Raw genomic sequence first — 17,289 nt, forward strand, 5'->3', positions numbered from 1 at the left:
CTTTATTGATCCCCTTGGGGAAACACTAGACAGAAATGTATTGCTTGTTTATATTGGTAATGTTTGTAAACATTGGAGTAAATCAATATTGGGCTTATATTCCATCGACAAACCAAACTCTTCAGGAATGCGTGTGAATACACCCCACATATTCCAGACTGAGCCTTTAACTCATAGGAGCATTCAAATGCATGCAGTATTTGCTGATTCTTTGTTTACTAATGTATATCAGGATGACACCAAACTAATTAGCTTAGCAGCCCAGAAGCCAGATCTCCGCAGGAGATGCAGTGCAGTCAGAGTCCAGTCTTAATGACTTCCTCTGCTCCACCATTCAGCATCTCAAGGCCATTAACTCCAAATCCAGCACATCCCTCGGAGAAATAGCTGTTTTGCTGCTGCTCGCCCGGCGCAAATGGGGGATCTTGTGCCAGTGTTTTCAACAAGAGCCTCCGTGTGCGTCAAGTATTATTAGCCACACCGACCGCACCCACCGTGGCTGTAGTCGCTAGGGAATCACAGATGCAGTCTTTGCAGCGCCGATACTGACTCTGAGCTCTAATGGAATATTTAGTTGTTTAAAAGCCCTATTACACACGCTGTAAATAGGAATTGATTTATCTTGGTGTGTCCCTCTGAGACACACACAAAGGCATTAACCAGAGGGCTCGGGGGAACGTGGTCAGCCGTCTGCTGGGGCCAGTAGGATATCCGTGCCTTGCTCCTCAAGAGCACCTCGACAGGGATGGACACATCGGCTGTCACAGGAATCGAACCTGTGACCTTCTCTGGCTGCGAGACGATCTCCCAGTCAATACTGTATAGAGAACCAATAAGATCCATCAGTCTTACCTAACAGAATAGGTTTGAGCCATTAGATTGGCGTCATTGAATCAGTGACACCTTGTTTAGGTCTGGGATCGATATCCAACAACTATTAGGCAGCCCTGACAACACCGCTGTTAATGATTCTGAGTGGGACTGTCACTTTGTCAAAAGAAAATCGTTCAGACCTGGCAACATTTCAATTATTTGAACTCTTTTAAATTCAAAATTGGAGGGCAGTTAGCCCTTCTATTCATTACACAATCTGCTTTCCAGTGTCCGAGATTAATATAATCACACTAAAAGTAACAAATTGTCTTCCAAAAATGTGTATTCATCAGTATGTTTATAGGTGATGGAGTTAAGTCTGCCCCACTCTCTCTCCCAAAGCATCTCAACTGCTGAAACACAGCAGAGGAGGGAAGAGAGTCCACAAACTATCCAAACCAACCAAACCGTATGGACACAAAACTTGCTAGAGGAACTTATCCAGCATTATGAATAAAGGGATGTGGGCAATTCCATGCAAATGTCAACCTCACCATGAAAAAAATAAAATAACATGATCATAACCAAACCAATTTCAAATGTATCAAGGTCTATATTTTGAAGTACAAAATAGATTTAATCGTAATATTTATGAGAATGCATGTTTTTTCACACTACAGGAGGAGACACAATGATGTAAACATTTATTTTTCGATTAACCTAATTGTATGACTTTCTGAATGGCCAGAATGGCAAAAAAAATCAACAGATATTTTTCTAACCTCACCTTTGGTCATGAAGGGCTGTTGTATCAATATGTGAATCAATTGTGTACTTTGTGTCTTTCCATTGGCAGGTGAAGCATGCTGTTATAATGCCCCTTTATGGGACAGCGAATGTAACATCCATAACATTTTCCAGGAAAAGTTGTCATAAAACATGCATCTGGAATGCAATGTCAACCAAACTTCCTAAGCAAAGCTAACTTTTATAAAGATGACATATTAGCAACAATTAGTCATTCTGGTCTTATTTTTTGTATTCTTTACAAGTGTTATGGATGTTACCGTTATGGGTGTTACATTGCAAGTGACGGATGTTACATTGCGAATGTGTGTTGTTAAGTCCGATTATGACCCCTTTGTTTGAAGTATAATTTACACATTTTAGTTACACTTATTGAGCTAAAGATGAGCCTGCAATAAGAAATGTTTTGACCTTTTGGATTTTGAGATAGGTGACAAAATACACAGCGTTATGGATGTTACGGAAATTGACAAGCTTTTCGGACTCACTGAACACATGATGAAAACTCTGTGAATATATTTTTCAAAGAATAACATGTTTACTATCACTTTGTAGGGAAGGGTTTGAGGTACCCAAAAAGCACATTCAGGAAAACCTGGCATTTCCTCAAGGAATGAATCACAAAAAAGTGCTGTTATGGATGTTACATTTTTGCGTTATGGATGTTACACGTCTGAAATAGACAAAAAACACTATCAAAAATGTGTGTTGTTAAGTCCGATTATGACCCCTTTGTTTGATTTAAATCAGAAGTATTTTATGACTCTGTGTTTGATTAAAATCCAACATATTTCCAGACACAACTTTTTCACACATTGGTCTAGGCAGAGCAGTGTCCACGTTAGCCTACTGCTAATCGGCTGCTGTCGGCCATCTCCCCCTCGCGTCTGCTCAGCCTACATGTGTATTTGTTATTGTTTTGCGGAGTATCGTGACAAGAAACCCACCCCAAAAAACACAGAAACCCCAAATGAAACCAAACAGAAAGTAAATGAGTATTATTCCAGGGACGACATTTCAAGACAGGCCCCAGGAATGAAGGATGCAGTGACCATAAGAGAAGGAGTCAAACAGAGGGTTCAGAAACGCCACATGTCCATGTCCCTTATGGAGGCTTACCGCTGCACTTCCAACCAAAGAGGACAAGTCCTGGGTCAGTTTTGATCAGATTCGTGAACACCTCAATCCTCACATGGATAACAGAGGGAGATACCATTTCTCTGAACCAGTCCAGGCAAAGTGAATTGGACTTGGTTTTTTATAACTTTCTTTTTCATGGTGAGGTTGACATTTTCATGGAATTGCTCCAAAACTCATTTTCTGATTTAACCGATATTAATATTGCTGTTCTCTGTATAGAAAACACTTTTTTTATGTTAATCAAATAAAGAGCTATTTTCCAAAAACTTTTTGTAATTTATTTTCAGAAGTGACTGATATTTTGAAACTATTTAAGACCAAAAAAAAGAAGATTTAATTTTTTTTGATTTTTGTGATGTCACAGTATGATGTCATAATAGAACATTCTAGAACATTTGTGATGTCACAGTATGATGTCATAATCAAACATTCTAGAACATTTGTGATGTCACAGTATGATGTCATAATCAAACATTCTAGAACATTTGTGTTCTATATATATTCAACAATTCTCTCAGCATTTCCTGGCATTTTTTCAGACTACAACATGAATCCAGACTGGTTTGACCGTCAAAATGGTCCACCGAAGTCAAACACATGTGGGTAAAGCCCTATTTTTGATAGTGTTTTTTGTCTATTTCAGACGTGTAACATCCATAACGCAAAAATGTAACATCCATAACGGCACTTTTTTGTGATTCATTCCTTGAGAGGAAATGCCAGGTTTTCCTGAATGTGCTTTTTGGGTACCTCAAACCCTTCCCTACAAAGTGATAGTAAACATGTTATTCTTTGAAAAAGATATTCACAGAGTTTTCATCATGTGTTCAGTGAGTCCGAAAAGCTTGTCAATTCCGTAACATCCATAACGCTGTGTATTTTGTCACCTATCTCAAAATCCAAAAGGTCAAAACATTTCTTACTGCAGGCTCATCTTTATCTCAATAAGTGTAACTAAAATGTGTAAATTATACTTCCAATTCAAATTGATGCCTTGTCAATGTTAAGTTAAGTTTCCAATGTTCTCTCTGAATGTAACATCCATAACGCTGGAATTGCATGTCCATCTTATCAATCCTGATGTTTTTTTCTGACCAAAAATGTGAGCCTTCTAATTTTTGTTATGAGGTTCGGGAAGTGGTTGGGGAGTAGGGGCGGTTGCTATGCATTGCTACGGACGCCGGACACCATCTTTGGAGGGTTACTTACATGTATTTGTATTAAGAAATCATTCAAATGTTTCAATGTTCATTTTCCTGAGCCAACCATCATAAAGATTTCAATAGCAATTAGGTAATTAGGCTGATTTGTGGCTGATATGTGGCTATACGTCTCAAAGAGTAGCTATTCTCCTTACATTCCTCCACTACATTACCGTCAGTTACAGCTGACACGTGTAGGAGTCCCTTCAGAAGTATGCTAATGATTCTCCAAATGCGACACGCCTCTCTCTCAACTTCAAGGGCCTCTCCTGTGCGATCAATAGGCAGCTCGCCCAAGGCCCCCGAGCAGCTCAGGCTCAACCACAGACCGAACATTCGCACCTGTCCTTCGTGAAACCTGTACAAAGTGTGGGTCCTCAGAGGCATGCAGCTAAGTAGCTTTTAATCTAACGCTTCATGTTGCGATGTCTTTTTTAACAAAACTGTTAGGAGAGTCTATTACAGGAGTCTGGTTTAAGGTGTTCCCTCTGTTTTTTTTTATTTCACACTGTGGAGTGCCACGCAAGATTGCAACTTGTACAGCAACAGTAACCCAGCCGAAAACAGTCGAGTCGCAGTACACTGACAGCCGCGGAGAGGAGATGTACGCAAGAAAACAATTCTTTCAGCCTATTTACTTGAGAACTTTTTACTTGGCTTTAATAAATCACCCTTCCTATTAACCCTGGCTTATAAATGTGATGTTAGGGTAAAATGTACCCGTTTCAAATGTTTACTAAAAAAAAAATTATACAAGGATAAAAATAAATGTCAACCTGAAACTCCATGGCCTTGGCTTATATGCTGTTACTGTAAAGAACATGTAAAATAATACAACTTTGTGTACACATTGATGTCCTTCATACGATATTTACATTTAGTCATTTAGCTGACGCTTTTATCCAAAGCGACTTACAAGTTCTGTACGACAAGTCATCAGGAAGGGCACAAATCTATCAGCTGAGTAACAATGTTCATAAACGTGTTGAGTGCTACCAGTGTAGGTTAGTATATTATTAGGACAAGTGCATGATATTCAGGTTCTCTCTCTCTCTCTCTCTCTCTCTCTCTCTCTCTCTCTCTCTCTCTCTCTCTCTCTCTCTCTCTCTCTCTCTCTCTCTCTCTCTCTCTCTCTCTCTCTCTCTCTCTCTCTCTCTCTCTCTCTCTCTCTCTCTCTCTCTCTCTCTCTCTCTCTCTCTCTCTCTCTCTCTCTCTCTCTCTCTCTCTTCACTGACAGATAGAAAGAGACTAGAGCACACACTCACTCACACACACAGTACACTACAGTGCAGTATATCTATCATAGTATTACTACACTACACAGAATCTATCATAGTTTTACTAAAGTACATCTAACATAGTATTATTACAGTATACAGTACTCCCTACAGTGGCTCGGGAGGTTCCCGGTTCGATTCCCGCTCCTCCCAGGCAGCGTGTCGAAGTGTCGTTGAGCAAGACACTTAACCCCTAATTTCTACTGATGAGCCGGTTGGCACCTTGCATGGTTGCCTCCGCTGTCGGTGTGTGAATGTGTGAGTGAATGGGTCAAATGTGAGGAACAAATTGTAAAGCGCTTTGGATAAAAGTGCTATATAAATGCAGCCATTTACCATTTATTATTACTGTAACTGAGGGGTACAATTCCCTGACTGTATTAATAAGTATGGTATCATTAAACCACTACTGTCTTATGTACATTACTACTGGCCATACAGTACACAGGTATATGAGATGAACACCTCCACAATGACACGGTTCCACAACAAATATGGGTTCGAATAATATTTATTAGCAGCACGAAGATTATCTTACATTACTTGAGAATTAGAGTCGCGCTTGTAAGGCGAAGAATGTGCATGAATAGGTCAAGAGCGTAAGTCCATTAGAATATTACGCAGGAGATAATGAATACCACCTGTATCATAAGAATTATATATATGGTACACTAGTAGGGCAGCGGGAGATACTAATAGGGTCCCTCCGGTTGTAGGCCAGCAGGGGGCAGGAATGTTCGAATGCAAAAGTCTGGATCAACGGGGAATCAATAAGCTCCAGCTACGGGAGGCGGTACATTACTCCCTTGATCGGCAGACGAAAGCAGCAGCTATAATCCAAGTATGCGTGCAGCATAGGTGAAAGCCGGCCAGCCTCTCCTAGAGACGGGCTCGAGTGATGCTCCTCACGGGTAAATCCCACACAGCAGCGGGTGTAGACGATTCTCCGCTCCAACAGCCACAGGACCAAAAGCAATATAATAATCCAGCCGGAAAGGGCTCTGCATTCACCGGTGTAGATTCTCCTGTGCACGGTACTTCACATTAACTAGGTCGAACTTGACGTTATTCCACTAAGCTCTGACACTTTTACTGTCCTATTCGCACACGGTTATAAGTGCTCTATTTAGATGCACGGTTGCTCACTTCACTTGGTCGTTGACTCGTGATGAAGGCTTTAACGTTTGAGGGTAACACGTTTCTAGGTTAACTAACTGCTGTATCCACCTGCAACGTATTTATACGTACGGTGAACAATCTAGTGCCAACCTCATTTCTGTCTCGTATTCTTGCGCAGAGCCGGTCATGTCCAGGCAAGCCTTGGCGGTGACTTTGAACTAGACATTGGGGGGTATGGCCGTGGCGCCTAGGGGATCGCTTCCAATAGGAGAACGAATATTATGGTCTGTCCTGTACCAGGTAAAGGGATATTCCGTGTATATGTACAAAGAATATACAAGGGATATCAAACGATATACAAATATTATACATGGGATCTCAAGCAATAAATATATATATTCGGTTTAATCTGACCCTTTGTAACAGCCGCCTCCTAATTAGTCCGCACCTAATTAGATAAGCAGAGACAGATTAACCGCACTGTCCACTACTCAATGTCCGTTGTGAGGGTAGGGCAGTTCACAAAGTCAGGGGGTCATGGTCGTCATCAAGAGAGTCGGGGAGCCTTGACAACTCTATCAGTCTCGCCACGGGTCGGGTGTATGTCCGCCCCTGGACGAGCACTTCTGCCGCTCTGACCCTTCCGTCGGCACCAGTGATCACTTTGCTTATGCGGCCGGCCGGCCACGCAGCTCGGGGTAGTGACTGGTCTATGATCACGACGACTGTGTCCACTTTTAAGTTGTCCCCGTCCTTGACCCGCTTCTGACGGGCTGGAAGGGATGGTAGGGGGGTTAGGAGGAAGCGGGCCTGAGACTGCTTTGATCTGTGCTTGGCTGCGCCTCCACCTCCTCCGTCTGTTTCTCTTGTTTGCTCTGTACCCCGTCTGAGGAGGGGCCGGTTCCGGCCTCCCCATCAAGGAGTCGCTTGGGGTGCTGGGTTCGAGGTCAGCTACGTCTGGAGCGCAGCTGAGGGGGGTGGAGTTCGGAACTCCCTCTTGTGCCCACGGTTCTCTCACAGGCGTCTCGCTTAATGTCAATAGCCTCTCAACGGGCTGTACGAGGGAGTGGCCGGTGTCGCTCGCCTTTGTGTGTAGGCAGCGTGTAGACGTGGGTTGACTGTCAAGTCCGTAGAGGGGGCCCTGGAGCGTCCACCCCAGTCGGGTCTGAACCGCGACTGGGCATCCTTTGGGTCCGATGTGGGCCGCCTCAATTGGGAGAATGAGGTCCGCGTGGTCGGAGCCGATGAGCAGGGTCGGTGTGGCGCCGTCGATAAGCGGTATAGGTAGTTGACGTAGGTGCACATACTTCGCCATCAGCTGTGGGATGGGGTAGGTGTACTGGGACAGGCCTATGTCGTGGCTGGTGAAGACGTTGGTAATACTATACTGCTTCTCGGGCTGGTCCACCGCTGCTATCTTGAAGGAGACCCTTTCACCTTTTATGGTCTTCTGGTCCCTTCTGATGGTGCGTATGGTCATGGTACCTTTGGCACCCCGCAGGCCCAACTGGGCTGCGGCGGAAGCGAGGAGGAGAGTCTTTTCAGACCCATCGTCCAGGACGGCGTAAGTGTCCAGGACCTTGTCCTCGTAGCTCAGGAGCACTCTGACCACTTTGATCAGCACTCGGGGGGTCCCGCTATGCTGATCAATGTGGAGCACTCCTGTTGGTCGGTTGCTTTGGATCGTCTGGGGTGGTGCCGACTCGCGGTCGTCCGAGTAGCACCGTGACTCCCAGTGTCTGCTGTAGCAGTCGGTACAGTAGGGAGCGGTCTGGTGGATCTTTGGTACTGGTGCCACCGCCTCGGCCTGGTACATTACCGTGACGGGCCCACTTTGTTGTCCTGGCGGACGCTTGTTGATGTCATGCAGGACCTCCAAGTGGGTGCCGCCGCACCTGCTACACTTCTTCTTCAAGCGGCACTCAGCTGCCATATGGCTGCGCGCGCAGCGGAAGCAGCGGCGGTGGTCCTTGATCCACTGACTCACCTCGTCCGTGGTCAGCTTCCCGAAAGTGTCGCATTGATACAGCCGATGTTCCCCTTCACAGTACTGGCATTCAATCTTCCACTCCTCTTTCGTCGAGGGGGTGTTGTGGTTCTTGTGCTGCGGTACTGATTCGGCTTGGTGCATAACGGTCACTGACCGGCGGTTATCGTTTGATCCCCGAGGTCCTAGTCTTGGGCTTGGTCCACTCCATACGAACGTGTCCAGTCGTAAGCTGCTGACCACCCTGGCGAGGAACTCAGACAGGTCTAGGAGGGATGCCTCTGGGCCGTTGGGGTCACGGTGGTCTCTCTGCCGCCGAAAACGCTCTTGTCGGGCGGGAGGGAGCTTCTCTAATATCCTCTCTACATTAGAGTTAGCGTACAGTTCGTATATCCCTTTTTCCTTTTGGGACCCCAGCATCCCTACCAGGGACTGTACCTTGATAGAGAGGTCATCTAGTGCTCTGTTGTCTCTGGCTGGGGGGAGACGGTCAATGTCTCTTATCTCTTGTATCACGTAGTCCCATATGCGTCCATAACGTTGGTCGAGGGCTACTAGAGCCGCGGTGTATGGGGTACTTGAGTTGGAATATGCCAGCGCTATATTATGCGCTCTGGGCACCTTCAGGTGCTTGAGTAGGATAGCATACTTGTACGTCTCATCGGGGACATCGGACATCATTGTCTCTAAGCACATTCGTAGCTCTGTGTACTGTGCTCTGTTCTCGTGTGTGAAGTCCGGGAACGTCGGTGTGCCAAGGTACGATGCCATGGATGGCTGGCACATCGGTGAGCGTTGGGGGAGAGGCCTCCTGGGCGAGTCTCCCCGTACGTGTCGTCGTGGGCTGGTACTTGGTGGGTACCAAAGCCCGGGTACCCAGGTGCTGTTCCTCGGGGCTGGCGGTGCGTCAAACTCACCCGTGAGTTGAGTCGGGGGTTTGTAGCGTAGTGCCTCGGGGCTGACGCCTGGGCTGTACTGGGCCTCCTGGTCCAGAGTACGTTGCTGCTGGTCGGCTTGACATTCCTCCTCTTCCTCTTCCTCTTCCTCTGCTAGGTCCTGGAGTCTTCTGTTCAGTCTCTCGGCGTGGTCCGGTTCTTCCCGGTTGCTGGGTCTCGTATGGACCGGCCGGGGAGGGGGTTCGGAGACGTGGACAGGATCCTCCTGTTGGCGGGGTCCCGGGTCACTTGGTCGGGTAGGGGAATGTGTCCTAGACCCTTGTCGTGACGATCTCCGGGAGCTCCGTGCGGAGTGAGGGGGTGTCGCCATGGCAATCAATTTGTCCATCATCTGCGCCTGCAGCCGGTCGCGCTCTGCCTCGCGCTGGGCATGGGCGGCGTCGCGCACTGCTTCGCGCTGGGCATTGACGGCATCGCGCTGCGCATTGGCGGCGGCGTGCTGCGCCTCGGCGCGGCTTCTTTCAATGTTCTCTTCCGTCTGAAGGCGTCTGGTCTCCAGTCTTATGCGGTCGTCTTCACTCCTTTGTTGCGCCTGGAAGCGCTCTCGCTCGGTTGCAGAATGTTCGCGTTCACTGAGGGCTTGCGCTTGGAGTTGCGCGTGAAGGCGCTCTCGTTGGTCTGCAGCTTGTTCGCGCTCGCTCGTCTGTTGCGCTTGAAGTCGATCGCGTTCGGTGGAGGCTGCCAGGGTGGCGATGAGTGCCTGCGCCAGCATCTTGTCCGCTTCGCTGGGGGACGACACATGCGGAGGTGATCGGCTTCTGGCAGTGCTCGTTGGAGATCCGTTCTCCTGTCGCGCTCCGAGGAGGTCCATCTCCTGGGTGCGCGTCTCTTCTGGTGGTGGGTCGGGCTCCGTCCCTGGAGGGCTTTCTTTATCCTGGAGCTCTCCGGGGACTGCCTCGTCGACGTTGGCGGGGGGTAAAGTCATGTCAGGTCCCTCCTGGTCCCCCCCGTGAGCTTGGTCAGTTACGTTAGAACCCACTAGGGTCTCTACTGGCGGGGTCGCCTGGTCGGTAGGGTTTGACATACTTTTACTATCCGCTTTTTCCGCGTTTAACGTCTGTATAAAGCTAGGTAGTAGACTGGCAGCGTAGTCCTCTAGGTAACGAGGTGGCTGCCGTCTGCGCTCCGGGCGATCTAGCTTAGGAGAACCGTTTGTGGAGTGTTCATCATTGGCCATGTTAATATTAATATTATATTAATATTACGCTAGTTACCCTCCGGCTCGAAGGACCAATTGTAACTGAGGGGTACAATTCCCTGACTGTATTAATAAGTATGGTATCATTAAACCACTACTGTCTTATGTACATTACTACTGGCCATACAGTACACAGGTATATGAGATGAACACCTCCACAATGACACGGTTCCACAACAAATATGGGTTAGAATAATATTTATTAGCAGCACGAAGATTATCTTACATTACTTGAGAATTAGAGTCGCGCTTGTAAGGCGAAGAATGTGCATGAATAGGTCAAGAGCGTAAGTCCATTAGAATATTACGCAGGAGATAATGAATACCACCTGTATCATAAGAATTATATATATGGTACACTAGTAGGGCAGCGGGAGATACTAATAGGGTCCCTCCGGTTGTAGGCCAGCAGGGGGCAGGAATGTTCGAATGCAAAAGTCTGGATCAATGGGGAATCAATAAGCTCCAGCTACGGGAGGCGGTACATTACTCCCTTGATCGGCAGACGAAAGCAGCAGCTATAATCCAAGTATGCGTGCAGCATAGGTGAAAGCCGGCCAGCCTCTCCTAGAGACGGGCTCGAGTGATGCTCCTCACGGGTAAATCCCACACAGCAGCGGGTGTAGACGATTCTCCGCTCCAACAGCCACAGGACCAAAAGCAATATAATAATCCAGCCGGAAAGGGCTCTGCATTCACCGGTGTAGATTCTCCGGTGCACGGTACTTCACATTAACTAGGTCGAACTTGACGTTATTCCACTAAGCTCTGACACTTTTACTGTCCTATTCGCACGCGGTTATAAGTGCTCTATTTAGATGCACGGTTGCTCACTTCACTTGGTCGTTGACTCGTGATGAAGGCTTTAACGTTTGAGGGTAACACGTTTCTAGGTTAACTAACTGCTGTATCCACCTGCAACGTATTTATACGTACGGTGAACAATCTAGTGCCAACCTCAAGCCTTGGCGGTGACTTTGAACTAGACATTGGGGGGTATGGCCGTGGCGCCTAGGGGATCGCTTCCAATAGGAGAACGAATATTATGGTCTGTCCTGTACCAGGTAAAGGGATATTCCGTGTATATGTACAAAGAATATACAAGGGATATCAAACGATATACAAATATTATACATGGGATCTCAAGCAATAAATATATATATTCGGTTTAATCTGACCCTTTGTAACAATTACAGTACACAGTATCTAACATAGCATTACTACAGTACAGAGTATCTAACATAGTATTACTACTTGAATGACAGCTGACCAGCTCACGATACTGTCTCAGATCAAACAGGTCTCGGGTCAGTTATGTTTGAATGACAGCTGACCAGCTCACGATACTGTCTCAGATCAAACAGGTCTCGGTCAGTTATGTTTGAATGACAGCTGACCAGCTCACGATACTGTCTCAGATCAAATAGGTGGAAGATTTGTGCAGTTTGAAACTGTTTATCCAACTGGCGTCTTGCAGTATGAGGGCACAGCCCCCTCATTATAATCAGATTGTCAGAGCCAGATCAAAGCAGGCTAACTAGGCCCTGGGTCTCACACATGGCTTTCTGTCTGGCAGCTTTTATCTCTCTGTTCACAGCTAATCGGGAGCTAAATAACCAGCATTTCTGGAGAATAATTACTGGCAATCATCATTACATGGAGAAAATACCCCTGAAATATCATTTAGCATTTATACATTTCATATTTCTACAGATGTGGATAGTCAAGTCAAGAGTTTTATTTGTCACGGCATACAAGCATACAGTGAAATGCGGGGGGTCATGCCCGCAGCGATTGTGCAATATGGATATATCCCAAGTCTCAATAATGTCTCCATAACTAAAGTTGAGGTACAGAAGTAGGCCTATAGGGGCGGGGGAAATGGATACAGCAATATATTGCCATGTATTAATAGTTAAGGTTGCCATGGTAATTCATACCTTTATTATTAAAGACCCCTGAGAGCAAGGTTACACATAATAAATAGGTATATCTTTTTTTAAACAAACAAGAAAGTCAATAAATAAAACAATTAAAAGCAACTGCAAACTGGAATGAAATGGTTGGTCATTAGGATTTAAATTGGCCAAAGAATATTAGTGTATTGAGTTGTAAGGTACATTGCAGGACGTTCAGCGTGTCGGGGGCACAGAAGCTAAAAGCAGATTGCCCAAATTCAGTGCAAACTCTGGGGGTCTGAAGTGTAAATTGGAGCGAGTATGATAAGGTCCAGAGGTCCTGTCCAATAATGAAGTGCTAATACATTTCAGCCTACTGGTACATCAGCATACAGTACATGATCATGCTTTTTCATAGCTTGTAAATCACCTATTGGCCTGATGTTGGTTTGGTTGAGGAACGGGGTGTTTTTGTCAATGTGGCTCCTGAGTTTGCCAAGTCCGAGTACTACTGCCCTATGCTTATAAGTGATGGCTTATAAGCGACTATGCTTGCACCTCATGGTACCAAAGCACCTCAAAGGCGCTAAAAACAAGATTACAAACATCACAAAACAAAAACTGGTCAGACTACTACTTGACCTTACTCCTAGAACCCACCTCACCCCTGCCCACTTTGACTACCTAGGATGGCTTAGAGTAGATGACAGAGTACAGCAACTTGCAATAGGCCTTGGTCTACAAGATACACTACACCACACAGGTACACATGTACAGGTCGAAATACTTCCCAAAGGTCAGTGAATACCACGCCCAAAACACCAGAGGGAGTTCCACAAATCATGTGCAACCCAGATTCGGCACAAACAAGGGACTAAACACATTTTGCAATTATGCCACAACAATGTGGAACGCCCTACCCACAGCTGTAAATGAATGTGAATCCCTATACCCACATTCAAAACCGCTCTCAAAGAGCACCTACGGGAGGCTGCAATTCGAAACTGGCCACCGTAAAGGTCCAACCCCCCCCCCCCCCCAAATAGACAGTCTCCTCCCCACCGTATGTATATTTTCTCCCCACCGTATGTTTTTTTATCTACTTTTTCTCCCCCTTTTTCTGTGATTTTTCTCCCATCCCAATTTCCTCTCGTGCTAATTCTCCCTCCCCTGTCCTGATCGTTGCTCGCATGTGCCCCCCACTGGCCGGTCGTAGGGAGGATAGAAGCCCATCACATGTCCCCTCCGATACATGTGGAGGCAGCCAGTCACTTCTTTTCACCTGCCAGCGAGGACTCTCATTGGCGAGGAGTAACTTGTAGGAGGCTCACACTGCCCCCGCCATTTTCCTGTCTTTGCTGTGCAGGCGGCGGCGCCCTGACCGACCTGTAGGAGTCGCTGTTTACAACGACCAGACTACCACCTTTCGACTCCGCTCCCGCTAACTCTGCCAATTGAGTCAGTATGGCGGCCGGCCCAAGCCGGAGGCAACGCTGACAGCCGGATTCGAGGCCGTTGTCTCTTGCGTTGGTGACGAGCGCAATGTCCGCTGCGCCACCCAGCCGCCCCTCTCCCCACTGTATATTTTTTCTCCCACCCGCCCACCCCCTCCTAATGTACAGTCTCCTCCCCATCATATGTATATAATCTCTGTTAGGATCTATGGGTAACAGTACTGTATATTTGCATATCGTATATGTCACAAATGTAACAGTACATACCTGTATGTAATGTATGTCCCTATGCCATAACTGTCATGATGTCATGTATGTTATAAATGTCTATATGAATTGAAAATGGGGGACCCTGATGTAAACAAGACACACGTCTTTCTCTGGTCTGCATCCCCTTAACAATTGTGTGTATTGAGCCGTAGTGTATTGTACCCATTCTGCAATCTGTTAAATAAAGTTTTCATTCATTCATTCATTTATCATTCATTCATGGGGTCTGGCGTTTGTATGTGCTTCGATTGGACAGGTGTGGATGAATAATCGCAGGCTGGTTGAAGTCTGGGTCAAAAAATCCAGGGTAATTTTTTGTCCTATAGTCCGTTGCTGTTAGTCCATTATTACACTGTAAAAACTGGGATTGGGGTTCATTCATATTTATTAAATAATTATTAGTAACCTATACATAATAAAAAAAAAATACTGTGCCGTTTGAAATGGAATTGAGCTGAATTCAATGCATTTTCCATTTATGAATTGCATTTTACACAGTTTTAGTTTAATAAAATTAGCTGTTTAAAAGTGACCAGAGGACGCTCAGTTTTTACAGTGTTTTGTATTGAAATAAACAGGCAAAGTTGGTGCTGCTGCGTTTGCATGAAACACAATGTCTACTGCAGCGAACCCTGTCTGTAGACAGAGATCAACAAATGCAACGTTGCATTTGCAGATGTAGTTTAACCACCTTTTTGATAATATCGGGACAATTATTACTTTGATCCTTGAAAGCCGGGACTTGCTTGGAAAAGTAGATTGTTTGTAGGGCTACAATAGCGCAACTCCAGGCTATTTACTTACTGTTAAGAAGACTATTTAAAACCCATGTCTAGCTGTGAATTTATGTCACTCATTATCAAGTACTTCTTCAAAGGAAAGTGTTTTTAATTTGATCAAAGTTCTTACACAAATATTCATCCATGCATTAACAACATCATTAATCCCTATATATACAAATATGTCATAATGTATAGATGTAGCAGTACTGTCTATCTGTATGTCGTGTATGTCATGGTGAATTGAAAATGGGGGACCCTGATGTAAACAAGACGACAGTATTTCTCTGGTCTGCGACTGCATCCCCTTAACAATTGTATGTATTGAGCTGTACTGTACTGTACTGTACCCATTCTGCAATCTGTTAATAAAGTTTTCAATCAATCAAACCCTCACCCTTCTCAGTAGTTTGAGCACCTCGCCTGCCTGCTCCAGCTTCTGCTCCCGGAGGAGCGTCTGAATGTCTCGGATCCACGCCACCCGCCGGACATAGGGACTGGTGGTGGCGTTGCTTTTCCGCAGCATCCCCGGCAGCTTGTCCGACTTCAGCATCAGCGACGTGAACAAGAAGTCCCCGCCGCCTCTGACCGCGCTCCTCTCGGCTTCCACGGAGCCGTCGTGCCGCTGCTGCTGCTGGCGTCTCCTCGTTTTGGACAGTTTGCCGTCGAGGTCCAGGCTTCTCTGCCTGCTCAGTTTAGAACCCATCACTTCAGACGATTATGCAGCCCTAACATTACAGTTAACTTGTAGTTGTATATATTCAGCAACAAACGCAACAACAACAACATTCAATATATCTTCACAAAGGAAACAGGTGGAGAAATAATCGGATATGCTCTCTGTTCTCAATTTAAAAAAACGAAAAGCCGTTAGACAAACTGTATCAAATCCATAATAATTAGTGATCAGTAGTTGTGTGCTGCGTGACATGCACGCGCTGCTTCTACACTGGGGCTCGTGCAGCCGCGGCTGTACTCTCTTCAGCCAATCAGATCGCGAGTTGTGCCCATATAGCCTGGGAGTGTTGTGACGGCTGGTCCCAGGTCAGTGTTGTTATTGTTACTGTACCTCTAGTGGAGATGAGCCCCTGGGTGGAGTCAGAGACATTAAGCTCAGGTATCAAGTCGTCTTCAAGGCAGGATTATGTAGATCGACACTAGCAGTCTCTCCTAATGGACACTTGGCCTACTCCACTGCCCTCAACAGCCATAACTACTGTACTCTCTGCCAGTGCCACCACACGGCTAAATGACATAATGGGTATAGCCCAGACCTGGGCATTGTACGGCCCGCGGGCCGGATACGGCCCGCGGGATGATTCTGACCGGCCCGCGAAAGATTACATGATAATAAAAAAAAATTAAAAAAAAATAAAAAAAAAAAAAAAATTTAATATTTTTTTTTTTTTTTTTTTTACTTTTTTTTTTTCATGTCAACGTTCACACGCACAGTATACGCTTAGGAGACATGCTCAGAAGATGTTGGTTCTCTTTGGATCCACCTACATATGTGAACAGACATTCTCAGTCATGACGTTTACCAAGTCCAGGTACAGATCCTCTCTCACTGATGAACATCTGGCAGCTGTGCTTCGCATCTCCACCTCAGACATGCAACCTGACTTTGATGGACTTGTTAAAGCTCAACAGAGACTGGATTTCTCACACTGAATGAAAAAAAAAGAACTGAAGAACACTAAAATGTGGAAATATAACAAGTGAAATGGGACACTTGATATTTTCTTTTCTTTTTTTTGCACAGTTCTGAAAACATTAAATGTTTAATATAGGCATGTAAAGTAAAAAAGGCTACAAAACGGGGACACTTTTCTTTACACAGTTCAGTGACATGTCTTGTTTATTTTTGCTATAAGATGATGTGATGTCTTTAGAAAGCTAAGAAAATCCTTGTTTCAATAGTATATGAAACTCAAAATGCCCTTTGTTATTAATGTTTCACATTTTGTTTATCATTTTGGAAATAAATTCTATTTGAATAAATTATATTTTTGAAAGCTAACCTCACCTTTTAATTGCCAAATAATAACATACACTCTTACCAGGGGTCAAAACAATGCCATTTACTGCTTTTTATATAGAAATAAAATTTATATTATGCATAATTGAGTTTGGAATTTTGGCCCGGCCCCCCAACATATTTTCAGTTGCTCATTCGGCCCCCCGGGAAAAATAATTGCCCACCCCTGGTATAGCCTGTCCTGCCCTATACTAAATGTATGGTTTACATTTGGTTTGAATTATATAGTAGCCTACTGTCTGTTGTTTGATGTAGCCTACAACACAGTACTACTGTACTTGCTTTACATGTAGCCTACTACTAAATATATGGAGAGTGATACGTATAGTCTCCTGTCTATTGTTTGATATA

The 17,289-nt window shown here is 45.3% G+C and overlaps 1 protein-coding gene across 1 annotated transcript in view; it reads right to left on the minus strand.

Moving 5' to 3' along the window:
• The window catches only part of lrrc75bb (leucine rich repeat containing 75Bb), a gene marked incomplete at both ends in the record, with an annotated part of 225,207 nt that extends 209,601 nt beyond the window's left edge, over nt 1-15,606 (minus strand). The window contains one exon of the mRNA XM_084325512.1: nt 15,298-15,606. Coding sequence (XP_084181638.1) covers nt 15,298-15,606 — 309 coding nt within the window. The remainder of the gene's footprint in view (nt 1-15,297) is intronic.
• Nucleotides 15,607-17,289: the final 1,683 nt, after the last annotated feature.

This window comes from Notolepis coatsorum, assembly GCF_963971535.1.
Source record: "Notolepis coatsorum genome assembly, chromosome: 11".
Classification (NCBI taxonomy): Eukaryota; Metazoa; Chordata; class Actinopteri; order Aulopiformes; family Paralepididae; genus Notolepis; species Notolepis coatsorum.